General features: G+C 44.9%; 1 protein-coding gene and 2 long non-coding RNA genes across 11 annotated transcripts in view; 1 reads left to right on the top strand and 2 right to left on the bottom strand.

Annotated features, from left to right (window-relative positions):
- The window catches only part of LOC308472250 (clathrin heavy chain 2-like), a 41,557-nt gene extending 16,275 nt beyond the window's left edge, over positions 1–25,282 (top strand). For 2 of the 9 annotated variants that reach the window (XM_080996952.1, XM_080996951.1), the window contains exons 3-10: positions 17,109–17,174; positions 19,237–19,468; positions 20,429–20,578; positions 21,487–21,605; positions 22,280–22,444; positions 22,557–22,670; positions 23,486–23,662; positions 23,774–24,734. In XM_080996952.1, coding sequence (XP_080853078.1) covers positions 17,130–17,174; positions 19,237–19,468; positions 20,429–20,578; positions 21,487–21,605; positions 22,280–22,444; positions 22,557–22,670; positions 23,486–23,662; positions 23,774–23,911 — 1,140 coding nt within the window. In that variant the 5' untranslated portion in view covers positions 17,109–17,129 and the 3' untranslated portion in view covers positions 23,912–24,734. Of the gene's footprint in view, positions 1–11,008; positions 11,133–11,689; positions 11,835–16,110; positions 16,349–16,419; positions 16,877–17,108; positions 17,175–19,236; positions 19,469–20,428; positions 20,579–21,486; positions 21,606–22,279; positions 22,445–22,556; positions 22,671–23,485; positions 23,663–23,735; positions 24,735–25,144 lie in introns of those variants that run through there. The other 7 variants (XM_080996946.1, XM_080996947.1, XM_080996953.1 and 4 more) reach the window with 7 other exon arrangements.
- Positions 414–3,858, bottom strand: LOC308472285. Its single transcript, XR_013983408.1, has 2 exons — positions 3,747–3,858; positions 414–647 (listed from the first exon to the last, which is right to left on the bottom strand). It is a non-coding gene; the product is annotated as an uncharacterized lncRNA (long non-coding RNA).
- Positions 8,162–10,861, bottom strand: LOC308472269. The gene is made up of 2 exons (XR_013983392.1): positions 10,665–10,861; positions 8,162–9,361 (listed from the first exon to the last, which is right to left on the bottom strand). It is a non-coding gene; the product is annotated as an uncharacterized lncRNA (long non-coding RNA).
- Positions 25,283–26,031: the final 749 nt, after the last annotated feature.

Genomic DNA, 26,031 nt, shown 5'->3' with positions numbered 1-26,031 from the left:
TCAGCTAGCACAACTAGTACCCTGCTAAGGGACATTAACTTACTGCAACATTGAATTATTCTATTGTGAACTAGACTGAAATGAAGATGCAGGAAGCTGCCCTATAGCGGGGGGTGGGGCTCTTTATCCATCTAGCCCACCACTGCCTACATTGGCTGGCAGGGACTCCGTCAGGCAGAAATAACATTTCCCATCACCTGCTACCTGATCCTTTTCACTTGGAAGTAAACCTGGGGGTCTTTTGCGTGCCAGGGTCCCCCTCCTTCAAAAAAAGTGGCATACAAATATTGCAAATAAATAGTGAGCAAAAGAGATGGACAGAATCAGGCAGGGAAGGAAAAGAGACTAGGAACAGAAAAAGCCAACATCCTTCTGGCCTAAACCTGGAAGAACATCAGTCCAATTGCACATGCTCAAGAACCCAAGGCCTGGCTCGGCGGGTTAATGTGACAATCCATTTCTGACAGTGTGTCAATACAAAGCAATTTAAGAGTGCATGAAAAATCGACCCAAGGTAACAGGCAATTTCTCTGCTCTGCTGGTTTAGATGGAAGTGGGGTCCAATGAGGCTGGAGTATCTCAGCAAGCTCACTTCAGTCAGCAATGCCCAGCATCTCCCATCTCAGACTGTCACAAAAAGGGGGCACCTGGTAGGGAAAAGGGATAAGAAAGTCAGTTCCCATAGACAGAAACGGGCAAAACGGGCAAGAAATCCTTGTGGTCTCTCTAGCGAATCATTGTTGAAAAGCTGCAGCGCACACATTCCCCCTGAAACAAAACAGAATAGCAAAAAGAAAAGGTAGTCAGCTTTTCAGAGGGTGCAAGAAAAAGGATTGCCCACTTATAAAGATACTCATGTACTGTATTCCTGTAGAAGTTGCTGGTCTGGACAAGGCTCTCTGCACTGCAAGAAGGTGAAACCAGAGCTGCATATCATGCAGGGATATTGTGGGTAGCTTCCTCTGTGGGCAGCTTTACAATAAAATAATTGACATGATAACGAGACATCACTTAAAATCAATAGGTGGAAAATCATTATTCTACTTACTCCTAAGACTAACAACAAACAGCACAGTATTTTGATTGTAAAAATCCATTCTGTTTAACTAAGTATGAAGGCCTGAAATAGAGTGCATAGGAGAACCAGATCTGGTGCTTGCAGCTGGCCAGGTTGAGCCCTGGCCAAGGGCCCCAGGGACTGAAGAGGCCCCTCACTGGCCTGTCATCACAGGCCTCCTTTCTTGGACAGCCATTTTAGTGGTAGCTGGGCGGCAGTGGCACTTTTGAATAGAAGCCAAGCTAAAATGCTTCCCAAGCCTCTGCTAGAGATGGTGGGGAATAGTGTTGCCACGGTTAATGGTAGCGGGGGGGGGCGGGGATACATTAGAGTGGGGGCCCATTCGTGGCACTATGCCAAAGACCCTCTGAAGTCTGTTGGAACAGTTTCCAAAGTGATAGCCACGTTAGTCGACTGCAGCAAAACCACAATACCTCAGGTTACATACGCTTCAGGTTACATACGCTTCAGGTTACAGACTCTGCTAACCCAGAAATAGTACCTCGGGTTAATAATTTTGCGTCAGGATGAGAACAGAAATCGTGCGGCAGCAGTGGGAGGCCCCATTAGTTAAAGTGGTGCTTCAGGTTAAGAACAGTTTCAGGTTAAGAACGGACCTCCGGAACGAATTAAGTACTTAACCTGAGGTACCACTGTACTCTTGTGGCACCTTAGAGACTAACTAACCTGACATAAGGTTTCATGGACCACTGGTTAGCTCTTATTAACCTCCTAAACATGTCAACCAAGTGAGCCTTGGAGATCTCCCAGTTACTGGTGCCACGCTTATACACAAAAAGGTCCATTCCTGGGAGAGACCAACCTCACTGTAATGCAGGTGGTGGTGGCCACTTACTCCAGATGAAGTCATATATATGGGAGGAAGCAGTCTCCATGCCATTCCAGCTCCTGACCACCAACAGTTTCAAAACTATTGGCTGGTGATAGATCCCTGGAAATTGCTACCTTTATCCCAGGGACAGGTGTAACTTTTCTCCATCACTTTTGGGAAATATAGCTTGAGGAAACCTCTAGCTCGTGAGCACTTACAGAGGACAACTGAAGTAAAATTCATTTTTATATCTCAATCACTCACCAGGCAAGGTGGCTACCAAACCCCAAACCAAAGGAGGCCACATGCTGAATGATGGGGGCTCCCTCTTGCTATATAGCAAGTAATTATTTGTGGGTTAATCCTTGATTCACTTGTTCTAGCAAGAAGTAGCGGGGGAGAAAGATGTATATTATAGAAATGAGGTTCAAGTTAAAGCAATAACAGTTTCCGTTTTCAACTGCTTTTCATGATCTGCCCTCGGGAGATTGTGCCTAAATGAGATTGAGCTGCAGTAAGAATGCTCATAATCCTTTTGGAATGAAGGAAGGAGCTAACTCATCCACATGACACCAAGTTCATAATGGCAGAGGGTCCCTCATATAGAATGCAGAGTAAGGCTTGCTCACTTCAGTGTTGTTCTGTCCATTCACAAGCAGGCTGGCTTGAAGGAAGGAAGAAAAAAAATCTTCAAAATACTTTCACACATCATAAATTTTAGTCCATGTGCCTGCTGTATAGCCTGTGGAATTAGCTGCTACTCAGTAAAAGCAGGGACCAGCGGCATTTATTACACACGCTTCCCCCCTCCCCAAAGCTGTTGCCCACTCATTTGCAATCAGTCAAAAATTAAATGCCACCATTATTATTATAGTTATTAGATTACCCGCCCTTCACAGCAATATAAAATACAGCATTAAAAACTATTTATCACATGCATTGTTTTATTTCAAAAGTTTATATCCCACTTTTCAGTCAGGGAAATAATACCTAAACCCTATCAGAACTTACATACATACAAACCCAGCAGCCTTTCGTCCTCTGGAAGATGGATGGGGCTGGAGCACACCTCTCTTCGGTTCTGCAGCTCCAATTCTGCTGGAGCCGAGGGTACTTTCCAGCAAGGAGCATGGAGAAAGCAAGCTCTCAACAGCTGCTCCTTGTTTCTGGGCAACAGATGGAACTAGGACCAGGTTGCTCCACCAAGCCTTGCCATGAGGTACTTCTTGGCCAAGGTGGTGGTGGTGGGGTTGGCATGGAAGGATCAATGTTTGCTGTTGGATGATGTCTCAAATATTCTAAACAGCCTAAACAGTATTTTGTTTATATGTCAATAGTTGGCTTTTATGTTTTTAATATGATGGCTCCTGAAGAAGACAGTTCCATTCCGAAACACATTGCACTAAACATTAGTAATTGCTACTTTCGAGAACTAGTTTCTCATTTTTTTACATTCTTTTTTTGGGAGGCAGAGGGTACAATCTGCCAGGGACCTATAGTTCCCTGGCCAGTGGCCCAAGTCACTGGGCAATTTTTAATGTTGGCACACTACTTCACCAGTGCCGTTGTCTCACATTTTGTGCCCACTTTAATGGTTGGTAGGGTTGTGAGGTTCAGGTCACATATCTGCATTTATGGTGGCAAAGTGAGGTTATACAGACCTTTAGGCTGTATGACTTCAAAGAATTGGGAGTCTATCTGTAACACACTGGCTGGGATAGTGGATGATGCTACTCAATGTATTAGTCATAAAGAACTGCTAGCATTTTTGCTTGTCACAGTGAGCTTGGAGATCACTAGGTGTTGGTGTACTACAGAAAGGTTGTCACTCGGGTTCTGGTTTGGCAGAAAACTGACCTGTCAACTTAGTGCCGTAAAGGGGAAAACAAATCTGTTGGTCTTTATATGCAACTTGGCAATCCTTTATATCCTCTATGTATCACAAAGATTAAATCTGAAGAACTCCGCCCTGCATGCACACATGGGGGAAATATGGAGAAAATTGTTGGACTAATGCAATGGTACCATAATCTATTCAGCACAATAAGCCTTCAACTTATGAGGGGGTTGTGTTCCAGGAATTGCACCTAAAGCCAAAAATGCATGTAGTCAAAACACACTGGGCACAATGGTGGGGGTGGGCGATTGCCAAAGTATTCCCCCACACACAGATGCCCACCCCCCCTTTTTCGGCCAAGTGCATAAAGCTGAATGTGCACAAGTTAAATGTGTGTAAGTTGTGGACTTACTGTACTACTGTATTCCTTCAAGTCTGTGGTCATATTTTGTATCGGTGGAGAGGAAGAGTTTTTATGTGACAAATGGCATGTTTTGTTGTTCGTGTTTATTTAGAAAACAATAAAACTATTTTAAAATATATATTTAGTGCCGATAATCCCCAGACCAGACCAATTTGCGACTTAAACCAAAAGATGATGCTTTAAAAACCCATCACCGTCAAAATGACTTTCATTTGATAGATAAATAGAACATCCCACCTTCAGGGGCAGTGTAGTTTTTGAACGACAGGTTCTGCAGGTTGACAATAGAGGGAGCTCTGCTGCCTTCATGGCCTGCTTGCGCATGTCCGGGAAGCTCCTTGCCGTGCTACTTTTATTGTTTTGGTGCTTCTTGGTATTTATTTGCTCTCTACTGACCACTGCTGCAGCTTGTTTTAGTAATTCATTTACATTTTTAGCATTTTAATTGCTTCGTTTTTATTGCTACATAGTTCCTTTTTATGGATATGTGCTGCTTTGGATATGCTGACTGAAAAGTGATTCATAAAACCCATTTAAATTAAAAGAGACGGTTTTGGGAACTGATTGCCAGACTGAATGGGCCGTTGCATCTGAACCAGCTGGGCTTTCCTTATGTTATTAGCTCAGCAGTTTAGAGATGGCCGGTAGGACAGCTTCTCCAGATGTGCCGGCTGTGGGCGATGAGAGTTCTAACCCAAAACATCTGGAGGGCATCAGGCTGAAGAAAGCTATCCATTAGGAACAAGGCAGCTTACATAGCCCACTGCTCAAGAAGAGCAAAGAGCAGCAACAGCCCAGCATGACTCAGGACAGGCAAGCAATAGGTAACAGAGGAAAACATTTCAGTCAAGGGGAGGGATCTCCCTTTTAAGTTTCCCACAAGCAGCACTTAGTATTACAACTAGAAAAACCTCCAGCATTCTGTTGCTTATTGTGGGGGGGTGTTGTTGTTGTTTTTGTATTCAGTTTGAAGAGTGAGTTTTTTGTATTCAGTTTGAAGAGTGAGTTTGTGAAGCAAACAAAATTAGCAACGCAGGCGACAGTACCCAGAACAGTTGGTTTTCACATTTCCAGCCATGAACAAAGAAGAGGATGAGCACTCACCACCTTGGTACCCCAAACACAGACAAAAGAGAGGACATCAGAGCAGGAATACCAATGAGGAACATCTTAACATACCAGACGGCATTAAGAATCTCCTCACACAGCTCACTTTGTGGTGGTCCTCCTTATCACTTACTGGAGATGAATCTATACATTTCTGAGCAGCCGTCCAGATGCTAGGCAATTGGTTAAAGAGAAGGGGGGGATTGCGGAGGCTCTGAAAAACACTGTTATAAGAAAGCATGTGTGATAATGCTGTGGTTGTGCCCCCTGGAGAGGGAAGGCTGAAATATTACTCCAGTAGCCATCTGTTATGGACTTGTTCATACATATTTTGGGGCACTGGAAAAGAAGCTGGTATATATGTGTGTGAGAGAGCAGAGAAATAGTTAAACAGCTCCACCCAGGGTGCCTCTGGGAGCCTGAGCCCCAGGTCTTTTGTACTGAGTCCTGCTCTCCTACCCCTCCTCCCTCCCTTTAAAAAGCTTTAAAAAACAGGCCTCAGCCACTTACCATCACAATTTGCTTTCCAGTTGTGGCTAGAGATGGTGTTAATCTGTGGTTGTTCAACATCATGTGTGAATGGTATTGATTTGTGACAGGGGCATGTAAGTATATAAAAGTGTGCCTGCATGAGAAAGTCATGTCAGATGCTGAACAAGAGTTATATGAGTATTTGTATGTACATAAGCAGCAGCTCTTGGCAACTGATTGAGTCCTCTGCCCAATCTACCTGCAGCATACAGAAAATCCTGTTGGTGCCATGTTGCTCAGAGTAAGCCCTGACAGCAAGAGGCAGAGTTTGCTTTCCCCTCCTCTGGAAGCCAGCCTTGCTTTGCATTTATACATATAAATTAGCATATGCAAATATGAGCCTGTGCTCAGAGTCCTTGAATCACGCAACACTCTCTTCTCTGATTCAAATCAACCCCCACCTGAAGTGGCTTTTCTCCTCTAAAAATGTCAACCGAGTTGCATCAAATGTTCACTTAGCATCTTACCCTTCTAAGAACAAAAGGGTTTTAACAACTAATCATTCCTTAAGAACAAAAGGGTTTTAACAACTAATCATTCCTTAACCCTCACGCTCTTCCCCTAAGAATCGACTCCCAAGAGAAAGAATTGTATTGCAGATTAGATTTGCCATTAAAAACACACTGTTTGGATGTTGGGAAGGAGCACCTAAGACAACACAGATCCTGCTTGTTTTGCCTCAGTATCCTCAAAAGAAAGACATCCACAACCTCACTGTGTCTCTGGAAGGCAAGCCCAATGTTTGCAGAGTACTTTCAAACAGACCCATCTACAAGCCATGCTGTCAAGCCATTTCAGCCATATTAAAGCCCTGTGTGGAGTTGATGGTGCAGGGTGCAGATTGAGCATCAATGTGTCTTTGAGGACTGCATCTCCTTTGGATACAGCCAAGCATCTGTGCTAAGAACGGGATCTAGGGGCTGATCTCAGCTCCAGCTGCTTCCAGCCTCTGTAGCCAGCACCCACTTATTAAATCAGAATGTTTGATTTTGAGCTGCAAGTTGGTGGAGGATGCAAAAAGAGAAGAGAAGAAATAGGCTTTGATTAGAAGTTCATACACAGACAAAACAATTTAAACAACTGAAAGTGTTTTACTAGCATATAAGCCTTTCAAAGCCACAGCTGCCTGGTTCCTAGCCACAGGCTGGATTAGCTAACAGGTTTACTATCAATGCCAGTATGAAAAACTGTGAAGCTGGAGGACATCACAGTCTTTTAATCCCCTCCCCCAAATGTGACAGGTTAAACCTATATGGCCTTACTTCACTCACACTTTGATCTTTTGTGGGTTATAAAAGGGCAAGAGGGTGGAATCCACTCCAGCCTTCCTCAACCTGGTGCCTCCGAGAGGTACAACTTCCATCAGCCAGAGCCTGGGCACCAGGTAGTGGAAAGCTGGGTTAACGTGTCAGAGGCTGTTCACCTAGAAAATAAATCTGCTCATGTTTCCCTTCAGGGCATCCCAGGAGGCCCAAAGAATAGCAGCTGTTGACAATGTGGCAGCTACAGAAATGGCAGCTATGGAACAGGCACATGGACAACAAGCAACTCTATAAACACTTGCTGGAGGAGTTGTGAGGTAGACTTAGGAACACATGGGCCACAGGAAAAGATGGGTAACTGTTGTGCACACCCTAGTCTCCCATCTGTGAAACACTTCAGGGATGTCCACACCTATCAGTGTTTGGGTTCCTTGAAATGAAGGCCAATGGAGGTTGTGATGTCTTTAGGCTATATTTACACATATATGCAACCTGAGCATGGGATGTAGGGCAGGGCCGGATTTAGGTTTGATGAGGCCCTAAGCTACTGAAGATAATGGGGCCGTTTATATGTGATATTTTAGGGAGCAGGCTAGCAGGCCCTTACTTACACCATAGGAGCCTATACAACACAAAACACTGTTGTTATATGTAGGTTTTATTTTATTTGTTTTTTATCCATTTTTGAAATGTACATCCAGTTGGTTTTTTTCCTTTAATTTTTTTGGGGCCCCCAAGAGAGTGGGGCCCTAAGCTATAGCTTGTTTAGCTTATACGTAAATCCGGCACTGATAGAGGAGCTCTCACACACACAACCCCACTTGTCCCATTGCTCTCCATCGTAGGATGACATGGCATTCAGCCAGGTGAGGTGGGGAAAGGCCCATCCATTTGACTTGGCAACAGGGCTCATTCTTTAAGAAGCTGATGATGGATACTTAGCTGAGTAGCTAAGGCCATAAGAACTGGTTTGACTGATTCAGCAGGTTTCCTCTTAGGGATTCTAACCTTACAGACACAGGATCAGAGCCATGCGTATAATCCAGATTGGATCCCCAATCCACTAGCATTTGGGGATCTGAGGAAACAGAAGAGAGGAGCAAAAGGTAGGTACCATTGTGCATAGGTTTTTAATCATTTATATTTTTAAAAAATCCAAGAAGAGAAAAAACACTTAACGTTTTGGAAGCTCCTGGATGTGAGAAAGGGCACAAATCCTGTGACGTCATGGCATAAGTATTTCCACACCCAACCATACCCTGTTCTGCGTGACATTTATGAAATTGGAGTCAGTATGACTAGAATCAGTCCAACCAATGCTTCAATATGTACTATATACATTACTCCAAAAAAACTTTTCATTATTACCAACACAGGAGTGGGCAAACTGCATTAACTAACTATCCTGAGATAGGTGGCAACTTTCTGCACTCTGCAGTCTGGAGTTACAGCACACACCGGGAAGCGCAGAATGTGTCCAAGGGAAAACTAGGCACTTCTCTCCAGACACCACTATGCTTCTTAGTGGAGGCCAGCACCACGGCCTCCAGCACCCACACTGGTACTAGCACCAGTAAGTTAGCTATCTGAATCAAAGTGGGGAATGGCATCTCCTGCATTTGGTTCATGCAGTCAGAAACACCACACTCCATTCCAGAAACAGAGTATAGTCTTCCTGACATATCCCTAATGGGGCAGCCATACCAGTGGTTTTGTCCTGGTTTTTCTGATGCTGTTCACTGGTGACATCCACAGTCAAGTCTTACAAAAAGTACCTCTTTAAAAGTGTTCCTCACCTTCAAACTTTCTCTCTAATGTCCCGCATATAACCTACCTACCAACAGGAACAACAAGCTGGGGGCACTTCAATACATTTGATCTGATTCTTGCATTTCAGATAACAAGCTGGTATGTGCCTAACGATAGGCAAGCCCAAAAGGGATAGCTCTGGGCCAGCATACCATAACCTTTATGAATGGATTCACAGCCTGGGAATAGTTCTGATTCGCAATGCAAATCAGTGAGCCAGAAACACCTTCTCACCCCATAAATTTGCTTGTAAGGAAAGTTTCTGGTGAGCTGTGCCAAACAGCCAGCAGAATATTTGATAAGTAAGAATCCCTTCCACTCTGCTTAACCTATTCCCAAGTATACCTTGTGTTGCTCTTTGCCATCTCAGGGCAGAAACCTCAAGGTTCTGCTTCTCCTTGTTCGCATATCACCTGGTACAAACACAGACTTACTATGTACCAACCAGACCACATTCAAGCCCCCTTGGTTCTCAAATTCGGCATTGGTCCTCCAAGCATTCCTGAATAAAGTAGAAGGACAGCTGTTAAAAGTAATTATGTGTACATCACTACAGTATTGGAACACTAGTTTTGAACTGGATGGACCTGATCCAAAATCCTGGCATTCACACCTCTCATCTGCATCCCAACAGCACAGATTTGGTGCCACTTGAAACACATATGGCTTCTCAATTCACACCAAAGCTGGTTGAGAGAGTAGGAAAAAATTGTATTTAACAAATTGAACGCTAAAGATTTTAAGAAAACGTCAACATTTTGACAAAGTATCAAAGTGTTTCAATTGCCACCAAAAATTTCAGACATCTATTTTTGACAATTTTTTATCAAAACATTAAAGTAGTCATCTTGTGCCTATTGGATATATGAAGTCCCCACATCTGCACATAACTAATGGCAGAACTGCATGTTAGACTAAAAGCACAATACCGCACCCACCCATTTAGCAACATTTAGAGGACCAGAAGTTAGCTCCATCTGACTTGCATGTAAAAAAACCATGATTATAATAAATAATTGGAAATTACTGCCTCCATTAATAAAGAACTCATCCTGCACTTCTTTTACAGGGAACATTTCTGCTAAGTGGTCTTATATCTAAACTGTTGGCCTTCTGCTTAGCCATTATGAATGACCTTAAGCAATTTCTCGATTTTCAGAATGAGTGCATTTCATGGGTAGGCCAACCAAGGCCCGGATCTGGCCTAATCGCCTTCTAAATCCGGCCCGCAGACAGTCCGGGAATCGGTGTGTTTTTACATGAGTAGAATGTGTGCTTTTATTTAAAATGCATCTCTGGGTTATTTGTGGGGCCTGCCTGGTGTTTTTACATGAGTAGAATGTGTGCTTTTATTTAAAATGCATCTCTGGGTTATTTGTGGGGCATAGGAATTCGTTCATTCCCCCCCAAAAAAATATAGTCCAGCCCCCCACAAGGTCTGTGGACCGTGGACAGTGGACCCAGCACCCTGCTGAAAAAGTTTGCTGACCCCTACTTCTTCCTTCCCAGGTTTATGATTTTTAAAAGGAGTATAAAGCACTCAAAAGAGGAACTAAATTTTGCAAAGTGATATTATTCATTCCAGTCACAAAAAGCTCAGATCCATAACAAGGAATTTTTAATGGCACAGTTCTTAGTGACAATGCACTCCAAGTGCTCAGCTAGGAATTCTGAGTCTCTCCAGAGTACAAAGGGATTCCAGAACTTTTAAGTTTGCAGATCTAAGCTTACTTACAACCTAATTTTAAACAGTTTCCCCATAAATAAGTTCACCACTAACTTTGATCAACTTTAATGGGACTTACTTCCTAGGAAGTAATATAAAGTCTGCTTAATACTGCAGCCTTACAAGAGTGAAAATCTCACAGAACTCAGAAAGGTTTCGGTTTGTGACTTCCATGATGGCTATGCTCTGCCTCCATGGTTGGAGGCTGTGTCCTTCTGAATACCAGTTGCTGGAAACTGCAGGGTGGCAGAGTACTCTTACACTTGGGTCCTGCTTGCCGGCTTCCCATAGGCATGTTTGGCCATTATGAGGTCAGATCTTATGTTCTTAACTGCTCAAAATTCCATAGAAGGGAAGATTTCGTTCGCGGAAGCTTCTCTTGCCACCACTGCTGTGAAATAAGAAGAGCCACACTTGTGACATTTCCAGTTCTTCTGTGCAACTGTCTAAAGATGGAGAAGCCCACTTGGGGGCTGGACCCGGCGATGCTATCTCCAACAAAGGAACCCTGATGCTAGTGACCTCTTTTCAGTAATCCTCTCCACTGGTAGGCTCAGCGTTGCCAAGCACAAACTTTCCTACAGCGAAAGAGAACTCTAGAAGCAGCAGAATACTAAAAATAAGCCAGTATGATGTGTGAATTAAACGAGGGTGGCAGAAATGTGTATTTGCTACCCTGCTGCCACATCCAACTGCAAGACACCCATATAATCACACCACAGGGAACCCCATTCAATCTAACTTTTAAGTAACTCGGGAAAATTTATTGGCCAATATATAAACAAACAAACTTCATTAGCACAGAGTTAAGGCTCCCCTGGGCCCACTCATTTCCTCCCAGAATATCCTCCCAGCAAAAATGTAAACTTCACACAAACAATAAATAAAAGGTTGGACTCTGTTATACCAGAAAGGTGCCACAGTTTCCCTGGTGAACACTGATCTTTGCAATTTATCCTCACAGAACTTGTCACTTCTTTCCCATCTCAACTATAGAGCACACAGTCCCCTCACACCCCATCATGTTCTTCCCTGGACCAATTCACCAAATAATCTTGTTTTGCTTTGGGTTTGTTTTTTTTTTGAATACTCCACTGCTCAAAGAGTGCTGAAAGGAAGTTACTAGGCGCCTTGATCTCATTGTGAGAAAACACATTCCAAAGCTCCAGAAGAGCTTTGTGTTCCAGAAGAGTATTCCGGAAGAGGCTCTTGCCAGCTTAATGCTTCACAAGAAAAGGCTGTCCTGGAGGTGAGGGGAATGTTATCTTTTGTTAGGGTGATACCTAGATGCACTGCAATGATATCAGCTGGAAAGTCCCACACTACTACCAAAAGTACAAGGTTGGGGGGGTTGAGGCAGGAAGGGGGACTCATTTTGAGACTCTAGATTCCAGGTGGATGATTTCCTAGGAGGAATAAGAGCTTCAGGAATGGGTTTAATGCCAAGGGCTAAGAGATAAGGACCAAAAGATGAGTAAACAGCACAAAGGACTAAAAAAAAAAAAAGGGGGGGGGGAGCTGGAACTTCAGGACCGCCAGAAACAGTATTTTTTGTCGTTGGCATCTGTCTGTCTCGAAAGATAATGGAATGCCCCTCTGGGGTGAAGTCAAACTGCTCTGTTAGTGGCACTTCAGTTGACCTCCCCAGGGTGCAAGCCTGGGCAGTATGTATGGAGGTCTTGGGTTGCTCAGACGACAAGCCCCCTCTCCTCTGCCTTGATGATGTGGTCCAAGGGAAAGCAGAGCAATTGGTTTGGCACCAGCTTGGCTGGTTGTCAGGAGTCAGGAGAAGGCATGCAAGATACCATCCAACTGCTTTAGGGAATCGACTCTGAATATGTGTACTCCTTAGCTTTTTTTTTCTCTGGAAGATCATAGAATCATAGAGTTGGAAGAGACCACAAGGGCCATCGAGTCCAACCCCCTGCCAAGCAGGAAACACCATCAGAGCACTCCTGACATATGGTTGTCAAGCCTCTGCTTAAAGACCTCCAAAGAAGGAGACTCCACCACACTCCTTGGCAGCAAATTCCACTGTCGAACAGCTCTTACTGTCAGGAAGTTCTTCCTAATGTTTAGGTGGAATCTTCTTTCTTGTAGTTTGGATCCATTGCTCCGTGTCCGCTTCTCTGGAGCAGCAGAAAACAACCTTTCTCCCTCCTCTATGTGACATCCTTTTATATATTTGAACATGGCTATCATATCACCCCTTAACCTCCTCTTCTCCAGGCTAAACATGCCCAGCTCCCTTAGCCGTTCCTCATAAGGCATCGTTTCCAGGCCTTTGACCATTTTGGTTGCCCTCCTCTGGACACGTTCCAGTTTGTCAGAGTCCTTCTTGAACTGTGGTGCCCAGAACTGGACACAGTACTCCAGGTGAGGTCTGACCAGAGCAGAATACAGTGGCACTATTACTTCCCTTGATCTAGATGCTATACTCCTATTGATGAGGCCCAGAATTGCATTGGCTTTTTTAGCTGCCGCGTCACACTGTTGGCTCATGTCAAGTTTGTGGTCAACCAAGACTCCTAGATCCTTTTCACATGTACTGCTCTCAAGCCAGGTGTCACCCATCTTGTATTTGTGCCTCTCATTTTTTTTGCCCAAGTGCAATACTTTACATTTCTCCCTGTTAAAATTCATCTTGTTTGTTTTGGCCCAGTTCTCTAATCTGTCAAGGTCGTTTTGAAGTGTGGTCCTATCCTCTGGGGTGTTAGCAACCCCTCCCAATTTGGTGTCATCTGCAAATTTGATCAGGATGCCCTTGAGTCCATCATCCAAGTCGTTGATAAAGATGTTGAATAAGACCGGGCCCAAGACAGAACCCTGTGGCACCCCACTAGTCACTCTTCTCCAGGATGAAGAGAAACCATTGATGAGCACCCTTTGGGTTCGGTCAGTCAGCCAGTTACAAATCCACTGAGTGGTAGCATAGTCAAGACCGCATTTTACCAGCTTCTTTACAAGAATATCATGAGGCACCTTGTCAAATGCCTTGCTGATATCAAGGTAGGCTACATCCACTGCGTTCCCTTCATCTACCAGGCTTGTAATTCTGTCAAAAAACGAGATCAGGTTAGTCTGACATGACTTATTTTTCAGAAATCCATGCTGACTATTGGTGATCACAGCATTCCTTTCTAGGTGCTCACAGACTGTTTGCTTAATGATCTGCTCCAGAATCTTCCCTGGTATTGATGTCAGACTGACTGGGCGGTAATTATTTGGGTCCTCTCTTTTCCCCTTTTTGAAAATAGGGACAACATTTGCCCTCCTCCAGTCTGCCGGGACTTCGCCTGTTCTCCAGGAATTCTCAAAGATGACTGCCAGTGGTTCTGAGATCACATCTGCCAGTTCTTTTAATACTCTTGGATGCAGTTCATCTGGCCCTGGAGACTTGAATACATCTAAACTAGCCAAGTATTCTTGTACTATCTCCTTAGTTATTCTGGGCTGTGTTTCCTTTGCTGAATCATTTGCTCCAAATTCTTCAGGTCGGGCATTGTTTTCTTTATCGGAGAAGACTGAGGCAAAGAAGGCATTGAGGAGTTCAGCTCTTTCTGTGTCCCCTGTTTGCATTTCACCATCTTCTCCTCTGAGTGACCCCACTGTTTCTTTGTTCTTCCTTTTGCTACGGACATACCCATAAAAGCCTTTTTTGTTGCTTTTAACCTCTCTAGCAAGCCTGAGTTCATTCTGTGCTTTAGCTTTTCTGACTTTGTGTCTACACGTGCTGGCTATTTGTTTGAATTCCTCTTTGGTGGTTTCCCCCCTTTTCCATTTTTTGTACACACATACATATCCCACAAGGCAGCAGAAGTTTAGAATCAAGAGTTTTCCTTCTAGATGGGCTACCTTCCCAGGTTAATGAGCCCCATCTGTCCCTCACTTCCCTCCTCATTCACTAAAACAGAGACTCTTAAAAGGAAGTTTAATTAATTAATTCAGATTAATTTTATCAATCTGGAACAGGCTTCCATTACATATCAGAGAGACATTGTTTCTACTGCCTTTTCAGCACCTATTGAAGATCATCTTTTTTTCAGCAAGCCTTTAAATAGAGCCTTTTATCCCAGTCTGTTTCCTTATTGGATATGAAATCCTTTTCATATATGAAATCTTTTCATATATGTTTTATTGTTAATGTTTTAAATTACTTAAAGATGTTTCACAGGAAGTGATTCATAAATGGAATGGAATGAAATAAAGTAAAATAAAAAAGGGGGGAAGAGACATTTTTAAAGGAAGTTGAGAGAGATGAAAGATCTGAATTTCACTGTTGCTCAGTTTAGAATGCTGCAGAAGGTTTGAAAAACTGACAATACAACATCCCTGAAAGAGCCTAACCAAGAAAATTAGAAGTTCTAACTTGCAAAGATTGCAATCTGGAAAACAGGTCCAGGAAAAAAACTCCTCAAGTTTACAAAATGCCTGAAATCCTCTCTCTCTCTCTCTCTCTCTCTCTCTCTCACACACACACACACACACACACACACACAACCCATCAACAAAATACTTTTACAGAATTATTAGCTCAAATGCAACATTAAACTATTACCGTGAAATGTTCCTGATTGCGATCAGTGGGTAAATACCACAAACATTGGGAAATGTCTTGCGAAAAGAACTTTAAAGGGGGGGGGAGAGAATTCTGGGCTCTATCACAATATCCCTTCCTGTAACTATAAATGTACAATCCTATGCAAACGCAAACACTTTAAAGCACACCCCATTGGGACATACATAGTGCGCACTGAGGCATACACACCACACATTTAAATCACATTTCTTGCCCCAACCCCCACTTGAATCCTGGGAACTGTAGTTAACCCCTACACTACAGAGATATAACACACACCACCCTTAACAATCTACAGTTCCCAGGATTCATGTGTGTTGATAGTGGTGATTACTGTGTCAGATTTTGGAGTCCTTCAAGAGCAGGAGTAAATTTTGTTAGAGAGCAGTGTTTACCAAGTCGTCGCTCAAGCAATATGGACCTTTCTAAATCCGCAATTCTGCTACTTGGGAATTCAATGAAGGATATAATCCTAAACACACCACCAAATAAGTGCCGTTGAAGTACGGAGGAATTATTTTTAAGCAAATCTGCTTAGGGTCCTTTTACTCCCTACCCCAGTCTTTTTCAAGTCAGTCGTCCCACTCATTTCAGCGGGGCTTGCTCCAAAGTAAGAACGCACAGGATTGCTGCTGTGTGCTCAGATCCTGTGCAAACTTACTTGGGAGTAAATATTGTGGAATGAGGTGAGACTTCTAAGTGTATATAGGCTCAAGTTATTACTTGGGTATTATTTTCACTCAGATACTAACAGGACTAACCAATTATCTGAGTAGCTCGATTTCAAATTGAAAGCGGGGGCTCACGTTGATTGCATGCTACTCTGAGCTTAAGCAAAGGTCCCTTCCCTTCCCTTTCTCGCCTCCCTCCCAAACCCCATAGAAAACAGGCGCGCCAAGGCGAGAAGTTTTTGCTCTCTTGCTGACATCCCATTCTCGATGTGCAGGGTTTGTTCTGCATGAAAAAGAAATTCTGTTGGGTGATTCCACGTCTGTATCGGCACCATCCAGAGTCACATTTACTACCTTTTCTTGAGGACAAGGCCTTGAGAAATGAGCACCGCTGAAATTAATTGGACTTGCTCCGAAGAAAACCTAGGAGGAGCCAGTATGGATTTTCAGCTCTCTGCACTATCAGGAACTTGGGCTGAAGACAACCCAGCAACGAACCTGATTCCGATTCTGGTCTGCAACCCAGATCTTCTGCTAGCCACAGCTCCTTCTGATATGCCTCTGAAACTTAACATCCAAGAGTTATATATTGCACTGTATTTATAAAAGCATTTATATGCCGCTTTCTCGTGCAAAATACCAAGGCGGGTGTGCAAGCTCCACGATCTGTGTTCTGCGCGTAGCAGATCGTTAGGCTGTTGGTTTTCATACACAACGGCTTCCTATCCGCTTGCTCCGGGTGGGGCGAGTTGGTTGCTTTCCTCTCCCTTTTTCCTGGGTCCGCATCAGACGGTTCTCCATGGGGCCCTTGGTCTGGGATTGGTCGAACCGGTAGGAGTAGTAGAGAGATCTGGCTGAGGGATCCTCCCTTTTGCTAGGGCTAATTGGATCGAGTCTGAAAGCAAGATCATGTACACCTGGGAAAGAGGGCAGGAATGGCCTTGAAACGCCATTATAATTCGAGAAAAAAGGAGGAGGAAAGAGTAGGAACTTTGGGCAGCCGCGGTGGGGAAGACTGACAGCTACGCGGAGCGCTCCCCTGTAAGTTTTTAAAGGCTCAAATATTGAACTATGTGGTGCAGTTGTTTTCACGGATTTAGTTACAGTTTTTCCTCGGGGTGAGCCTCTTACTGTTAACTCCTGTTTTAATTTACTTGCTAGCCTGGGTCATCACTCCCGACTCCATAAACCTTCCCCAAAGCCGCTCCTCTCCCCACGTGTCCCCCTTTTCTCTCCCTCGCACCATTTGCTCCTATTTTTTTCTGCACTGCAGGTTGATTCGGAATACCAAGCTATGAGCGAGCCTGTGTCTCCAGTCCGCGTGGAAGTTTTGACTCAGGTAAGCAGGAAACAACACCCCCCCCAAAAAAACCCCACGTAGCTCAACCTATAGGCCTCTGTGGGAAAATAGTTACTCGAGAGGTGGTGACGGCCCTGGGCGGGTGCGCGATTTGGAATGGGTCGAGCTCAGGGTTGGTTGTGGCGCTATGCAGCCCCAGAGATTGGGAAAGGGGCGAGGTGGTTGTGTGGATAGAAGATTTCCGGGGTTCCGATGGAAGCCATTTTAAATCTCCTCTGGGGTCATAAATGAGAGTTGCTCCTATAGGAATCAGTGATTGGTTAGGGGCATGCCTCCACCCCCACAAGCAAAGCTTAAAAGAAGTATTACTGCACTGTCCTCACTCAGAGAGGAAGGGCCTTTTTTATTTTTTAGGTGTTTCAAGAAACATTGGTGGCAGGGAGGGGCAGCTGCCCCCCCCCAGTCAATAAAAATCGATAAAAAATACATAGCTAACTGAGGTTTTGCCCACCCCCCCAACAAAAGGCCTGCCCCACCCCCAAAAAATTATGGCAATGCCCATGCCTGCCATCACAAATACAGCCCATTATCTCCATATTGCAGGTTGGGGACGGCTGCTGGGAGATACTGCTTATGGCAGCCCTTCAGTCTGCTAGTAATATGACAGGTTGGGGGTTCAGGTGATTTCTAGCCTAAAATCCCCTGCATTAAAAGACCACTTAGGTTGTAGCCAAGGTCAGTCTAGTCACACTGCCACCTGCTAGCCCAAATCCAATACTTTGCTATGTGCAAAAGCCTTGTCCTCTATTAACTTGCATGCAGGCATGTTTCACTTTAAAAGCATCTTTGGATATATCTGAAGAGAATTGGGCTGTGAACTTATTTGGGGGCATGGGTGTGTGACTTCTGCCCATGATGCCAGATCACAGCTGCCTTAGAACCTTGGATTTCTCCAGTGACTTTTTTGAGCTTCTCCTTTCTGAGTGTAGAAAAGGGAAAACCAGTCTTGAGTGTAGTTGTTAAGGCTGTAATCCTCCACATCCTTGCCTGGGAGTAAGCACCATTGAAACTGACTATGCTTCCTTCCAAATATACTTATATAAGGTTACATTTTCTGTGCCTATAAAGGGAGCGGCTCTGTTAGTACAGTCAGTTGCATTCTTCATGCAAAGGTGGAGTTATTTGTTGCATCCCCACTTCCATGTTGAGTAACATGGGAATGCTAATGCCTGACTTGGATTGACTTTTTTCCTAACGTTCCTATCAAAATGGCTACCTGCAATTTCTTTTTCTTTCTTTCTTTCTTTCTTTCTTTCTTTCTTTCTGGTCTTACTCTTTAGGGGTCACTCTTTCATGTACATTTTTATTACGCAGTACCTCTATCTTTAATTTATAGCAAAAAGCAACACTTTAAATACATTTTGGACTTCAGTTTGGAACATGATTTCTCAGTGCTGTCCATATTTTTTCTATTCCAACAGGGGAAATATAAAAGCGTCACATTTGGCAGAAATAATCTCAAGATTAGATCTTCATGAAACCATTTTTATCGTGTTGATTTTCTAATTTTCATATTAAGTTGTTTTTAACTAGTCAGCAGTACAAAGTACTTGCTAATCTTTCTACTCTTCTACACTTATTTTTGCTGCAGTTAATTTCCTAATGAGCAGGTCAGACCTAATCAAGCAAATGGCCTGAAAGCGTATGATGGATATTACAAGGAGGTAGCAGGTGAAAAGAATGAATAGCGGCAGAGTTGGAGGGTGAGGAACCTGGGTTCAAATCGCTGCTCAGCCATGGAGTTCAGCTGCAGTTCAGTCCTATACTTTTTGTTTACTTCTGGGGGGGGGGGGTCCTAATGATGCTCATGGTGGTTCCTGGTTTGCAGTTCCTTGTTCAACAAAAAACGTACATGAGCAGCTTAAATAAGGAGCAGAAGTTGACATACTTGGGTTTTTCCGTCACCCCAACCTTGGGTCACACCAGATTGTACCCCTACAAGGACACTGTTCCCTTAGCCTTGGTTCGGCTCCAAACAGTTTTGTGGGCATTGAAACTCTTTTCTGGAGGAAAGCTCCACTCACGCTCCCATTCTCTGCAGCTCCAAGCCCATGGCATTGTATCGGAATACATCACCTACCCTCGTGTAACCTTCTCGTCTGCCTCTCGCCTCTGTGTCCGGCACAGCCCTCCTGGGGACTCCTCCCGGCAATCGCTGACGCTCTTGGATCCCCGTGCATCTCCCAAGGAGGATCAGGCTCCGCCAAACTGGACTTTGCATCATGTGCAAGGGGCTCTGGCTAATCCTAGCTGTCCACTGCTTGCTGTCAGAGGTACCGTCATACCTCGGGTTACAGCTGCTTCAGGTTGCTTTTTTTCGGGTTGCGGACCACCGAAACCCGGAAGTACTGGAACGGGTGACTTCGGGTTTTGGCGGTCGTGCATGCACAGAAGCGCCGAATCGCAACCCACACATGCGCAGACGCGGGTTGCGAATGCTGCGTGTTCGCAACCCGAGCGTCCACGGTATTTCATTGATAGGAACGCTATCTGGTTATTGGAAAGTAGAGTTGAGCAAAGGAGAAGAAGTCTGGGTGTTGTGTGTTACTAAATTCGCCACAGACTAGACCCACTGAAATGAGTGGGCCTAAGTTACAGATGTCCTTAAATTTCAGTGGGTCTGCTCTAGAGTAGGACTTGCATTGGAAGCAATCCAGTGTGGATGGGGTGAAGGAAAAATAATTGGGAGTGATGGAAAGCGAATACTAGAGGGTCATTTTGGTACTGAAGGGGGAGGACTTCTGTTATTGCAGAGAAGTAAAGGGCTTGAATTGAACTGAGGTGTCTTTGAGTGGGAGATAGGCTTAGAAGAGGGAAGGTGGTAACACTGTCTGGCTGTCATTTTATTTTGGGCAGTGGTTGTTCTAAAACTGTGGGAGAGGTTGGAGTATTTGTTATCCCTTGGGATAGCAACATTTCCAAAGGAATTCTTTGTCTCTGACCCACTTAATGTTCTGGTAATGCCAAGCGCTCTCTCTGCAGCCTTTGGAAACGTCAAGTCATTTCTGGTGAATGAGTGCCATGTCCTAAAGTTCTCATTTGTAGCTTTCCGTATTATTTACCTGCTTTCTATTTGGTTGTGGGGCTTCTCATTCAGTTTTGCAGAAGAGACACAGGTGCACCTAAAATACAGTGAATTGTCAGTTTTATAAATTGAGGGGCCTTCACTGTCAAGCGGCTCCACTCCCTCAAACCACAGCAGTTGTCTTAATCTTCCCTCTTCTTCCTTCTAGCGGGGCAGCTGGCCCAGGTCTACGACGTGGACCAGCGTTCCTTAAGGTACCAGTGGGAATTTGCTCATCCTATTGAGTACTGGGTGTGGTTGAATGCTGACATTCTGGCTGTGGTGACAGAGGAGGATGTCTTCCACTGGACCGTAAAACGTGAGTGTTTGAGGGACTTGGGGAAGATGTTGTTGGGGTGGCTGTAATGAAAGAATCCTTGGCACGGGCAGGTTGTAGGCAGAATGATGAATGGAGTTAAGTGGTGAAACCAAGGGTGCTTGATGGATGGAGTTGGGAGTAAAGGAAAAGGACAAAGGACACATGCATTGTAGGAGAGGCAGGCTGTCTAGTTTATGGGATAAGTTAGTGATTATTGAAAGGAATTATTGGGGAAGCAGTGTGCTGGCGTTGCCTCAACAGTCTACTGTGATGAAAATTAAAAGCAGAGGGGTAGTTTGAGGATCTATCCATGGAGGATTGTCCTAAAGCAGCAAAGTGCCCTTTGAAGCAGACTCTCCCCCCCCCCCCCCGGAAGCTGTTTCAATTGACACTTTGCTCAGCTTCTCCTTTAAGTGGGCGGGTGGCAGCTGTAGCGTCATATGCAGCCCAGCCCCCTTAAAGGAGAAGACAGAGCACTTTAATCTTGGCACATTAGCTCATTAGATTAAATCCTGTTGCCTTGGCTGTGTGATCCTGTTGCCTCCTAGGAACAGGACGGCATAGCCAGTGCAGGGTTGAACCCTGCCCTCCCACCCATCAGCTGACATAATCACTGATGGGTGGGTGAGTGCGGTTTAGGCACAGTGGTGGCCAGACTTGGCCCTCCAGCTGTTTTTGGACTACAACTCCCATCATCCCTCGCTAACAGGACCAGCGGTCAGGGATGAAGGGAATTGTAGTCCCAAAACAGCTGGAGAGCCAAGTTTGGCCACCACTGGTTACGGAAAGGGCCTGGCATGTCAAATTGAACCCCTTGGCCAGAAGTTCCCTACTTAATCTATCACGTAAGCCATATGAATTGAGCAGAAGACCTTGACTCCATTCCTTGTCTGTAATCTCTCTTCAAGGTTCTGGACCAAGTTGGCAGTTTAGCCGACATGAACGTCTCTGTGGCATGGAGGTGGTAGGATATCAACGGGATGCCAGTCATATGTGGATGGCTCTCTCTGCTCTAGGACTTGAGCAGGTACATAATTCTCTGACCCCATGGCTGTGATATGTCTCTTGTTTCTATTTTATATTTTTAAAATATTTTAATTAAGTTTTACATAACACATTTCAATTTAAACATATCATTCACCTTCACATTTAGGATTCTCGGAATCCCCTGACTTCCCACCACCCTTCTCTGGTTTTCATTGTCAATCCCTTTTTATTTCAGCTTATCCATTTAAAAAAAAAAACGTTAAAAGTTAAGTCTCTTGTTTCTAAACCCATTACAGTGGTACCTCAGGTTAAGTACTTAATTTGTTCCGGAGGTCCGTACTTAACCTGAAACTGTTCTTAACCTGAAGCACCACTTTAGCTAATGGGGCCTCCTGCTGCTGCCACGCCGCCGGAGCACGATTCTGTTCTCATCCTGAAGCAAAGTTCTTAACCTGAAGCACTATTTCTGGGAGTCTGTAACCTGAAGCGTATGCAACCTGAAGCGTCTGTAACCTGAAGTACCACTCTACACGGCTTGGTGGCTCTGTTCTAACCCAGATATAGCCAACATTGTGCCTCAGATATCGTTGGACTCCAGCTCCCACCAGCCCTAACTGGCATGGCCCAATAGTCAGGGATGGTGTGAGTTGTAGTCTAAGCGCCATTGGCTACCCATGCTCTGAATCTCTCTCTCTCTTCGTTTCCTTCTCACAGAGCCAAGTTGTGGGCCTGACCCAGCTGTATTGGCGAGGGGGCCCACTTTCTCAGGTCATAGAAGCCCAAGCAGTATCCTTGCCTCAGCACAGATTTTCCAGGAATCCAAAACCTTCAACATCCCTCTTAGCTGCTGTGCGGAGAGGCAAGGAACAGGCTGGACAGGTGACTGGGGCTTATTAAGGATGGGCAAAGAAGAAGTTGGGAGCCAAGGTCTACTGGGTAGGGAGCCAGTAAAGTCTCTAACTCTGCACTTGCTTCTTGTTTGTGTCTGCAGTTTCATGTGGTAGAGCTAGGCCCACATCAGCCAGGGAACGCCGCCTTGCTTAGTGCCCGCGACACCTTGCCTTTCAAGGGGACTCAGCTAGGGGACTTCCCCAGTGCAGTACAGGTGAGTTTTGCCTTGGAGACAGTTGGCTTATGGACCTGCTGAACCTTGGACAACAACTTCTCTCATCCCCATGCTGACTGGGTCTGATGGGAATTGTAATCCAAAACATCTGGAAGGTGTCAGTTGGGCTGATGTAGTTGGTGGTGGGGGTTTTTTTGTGCCTTCCCCATCTAACCCAGTGGATGTCTGGCTATTTGATCCAGAGTTGGTGGCCATGTTTTCCAAGTGCCCGGGAGTAGTTGGGACAAGGGGAAGAAGCTTTTAGGGCATTGCCGGGGAACCTCTGGAACTCCAGATGTTGCTGAACTACAACTCCCATCAAGCCCAGAAAACATAGCCATGGGAGTTGTAGTTCATCAACAGCTAGAGGGCCAAAGGTTCCGCATGCCTGTTTTTGGCAAAGGGTGCCTAACCTCTTCGGGCCTGGGGACTCGTTTCTAAATCTAAAACTTCTGTGGCCATCACAATATATCAATTTCGCACAAGGAAAACTGCCTGTGCTTAGAACTCCCCCACTGCCTGAAAAACAGGCAAAACATGGGTTATTAACCCCCCCACACACACACACAGGCAGACGCCAAAAGCCGAAACAAAATAGACAAAAGAAGCAGACAGGGATACCCCAAACAAACAAACAAAATGTTTTTTTTATTAAGGGAGGTCAGGGCCCCCCGGATGGGTGGGTCTCAGAGTGCCATTATGCACTCAAGAGCCATGCTGGTAATCCCAGTCAGAGTATGGTTAAATAATATTGATGAGATGTGGGAAGGAGACTGATTCAGACTTCTCAAACAACTGCTTTTCTATCCTTTTAGTTCCTGCCCCACTTGGGTGTGGTGGTCATTCTTACCAAACATGCTTTCCTCTTCCTTGCTGACATGGAGACGGCACAAACCATCCATCGCATCCACCTGGTCTTAGATATCCTTTTTGCTACTGTACTTGATGACGAGAGGCCCCACAGCCTGCTGGGAGTTTGCCGTAGTGGCAAGGTGAGTCAGGGGAATGGAGGGACTTAAGTGTCAGGGTAGAAATGAGGTGAGGTCTGGGAGCCATTGCCTTCAGGTTACCTAAACTCCCTTTTGTCTTTGCTGCTCCCCCAGGTGCTGTCTATCTCTATCTGTCCATACGCTCTGTGTCAATATATCTCCCACCATCCTACCAGCCTCTGCCTTTCCCAGCGGGTGCTACAACTGGTGGGCCAGATTCCTGCTCCACGGAAAGCCATTTCTGTGGAGTGACTTCTCCTCACCCAAAATACTGAGATGGAACGCTTGCAAGTGCCTCAAAACTGTTTTCATTCCTAAGTGGATCTTATGGGGGCTTTGGGAAAATGGAAAAGCAAATTGAAAGCATAGGAACAGGGTGATGTCCACAGCAGTAATGTGGATGCCTGCTGAGCAGCTATGGAAGCAGGGAAGAAGGAATTGATAATTTTTGTGGGGAAAGATGACTCTTATAACTATGAATATGAATGTGATGTTTTGGGTATATTGGAGATTTTTTTATGAGGAGCAAAGAGGGTGTTGGGGGCTGCAGGGGGCATTGGCATTGACTATGTGTCTGGTGGTGGTCTCTGCCTGCTATATTGTCTGGCTTGCTTCCCTTTTGAAAGGGGTGCTGATCCTGTGGCAGCTGTGTGCCTTGTCTCCAAGGAACACTGGGTCATTGGTGCAGCAGAAGCAAGAGCTTCTATCCACAGCTCTGCCTTTCCCACCTTCTAGGTCATGACCTGCTGACTTACCATTGCTTTGGAAAAAAATAAAAATAAAAGGAAGCTGAGTGGCTTATTTACATACCTACTAGTCATTCACACAGGGAGCCAGAATGACAAAATTGCCAGTGTTTCCACAACAAGGGTGCCATTTTAAATTAATATCTGTCTGGTGTGAGCAAGTTTTTTGGGGGGTTTTCCCGAGACGTGAAAATACTCAGGACTTTGTGTGTACGTATGTATAAATATAGTGGGTTGTTGTTGTTGTTGTTGTTGTCTTTTATTTTCTGGCAATATTTGGTCAAAGGGCAGTTCAGCATATGAATAAAATACACCTCCACCCATCTACAGCCAGTGTGGTGTAGTGGTTAAGAGTGGTAGTCTCGTAATCTGGTGAACCGGGTTCGTGTCCCCACTCCTCCACATGCAGCTGCTGGGTGACCTTGGGCCAGTCACACTTCTCTGAAGTCTCTCAGCCCCACTCACCTCACAGAGTGTTTGTTGTGGGGGAGGAAGGGAAAGGAGAATGTTAGCCGCTTTGAGACTCCTTCGGGTAGTGATAAAGCGGGATATCAAATCCAAACTCTTCTTCTTCGCTAGTCAGTAATTGTGTCTCCCACTATACATGCTTAGGAAAGAACATCAAAAGCACATCCTGTCCAGCACTTTGCTCTCATGGCCGGGGGGGGGGGGGGCAGTAAGATGCCAATGGGAAGGCAGGACCTGAGCATCAGGTCATTCTCCCACCTTTTTTTCCCAGCAACTGGTATTCAGAAGCATACTGCATCCAATCGTGGAGGCAGAGCATAGCCAGCATGGCTAGTAGCCATTGATAGCCTTAGAGACAGGTAGGTCTGCTGCAGTCAAAACAAAATAAAAAAAATCCCTTCCACTAGCACCTGAGAGACCAACTAAGTTTGTTATTGGTATGAGCTTTCATGTGCATGCACACTTCTTCAGATAAACTTGATAGTCTTATTCGTCATGAATTTGCTTAATCCTGTTTTAAAGCCATCTTAAGTTGGTGGCCATCACTGTGTCCTGTGGGAGTGTGTTCTGCAGTTTAAGTGTGCGCTGCGTCAAAGGGGTCCTTTCTTTTGTCTGGTCCTGAATCTTCCACCAGCCAGCTTCATTGGATGTCCCCAGTTCTGGTGTTAAGAGAGGAGGAGTAAAACTTCTCTGTCCACTTTTTCCACACCTCTCTTGTGTCATCTCTTCCTTGCCTCCTCTTTAAATGGTGAACCCTGGGTACAAATTCCTTTACTGTCTCTGCTCTCAATCTCCAGGCTGTTCAGTTTCACTGTCAGTCCATGTTCCAGGGGAACTTTGAGAACTGGCACTCTGTGAAGGAGAACAGGGATCTAACTCTCAGCACCCTCAACAAGCGACACTTCTTCGGATTCTTTGGGAGAAAGCCATGAGTATTTAAAGTGCTGTGGTGATGCTTAAAATGTATGGTGTGTATGGGCCCATGAACTCCTTGGCTTGTGTTTGGGGGAGAAATAAGGAGAGGGATCTGGGAGGCAAGAAAAAGCAAGCCACCTAAAGCATACACTTGCAGACACTTTCAAATATCCTACATGCATTGGTCCTCAGAGCCATTTCCAACTCTCAGCTGCTTTAGGGTGGCAGCCACGGACAGCGCGT

Source organism: Podarcis pityusensis (genome assembly GCF_964106645.2).
Source record: "Podarcis pityusensis genome assembly, chromosome: 2".
NCBI classification, from domain to species: Eukaryota; Metazoa; Chordata; class Lepidosauria; order Squamata; family Lacertidae; genus Podarcis; species Podarcis pityusensis.
Note: the sequence above shows the minus strand (reverse complement) of the source record. Positions and strands in the feature narration are given on the sequence as shown.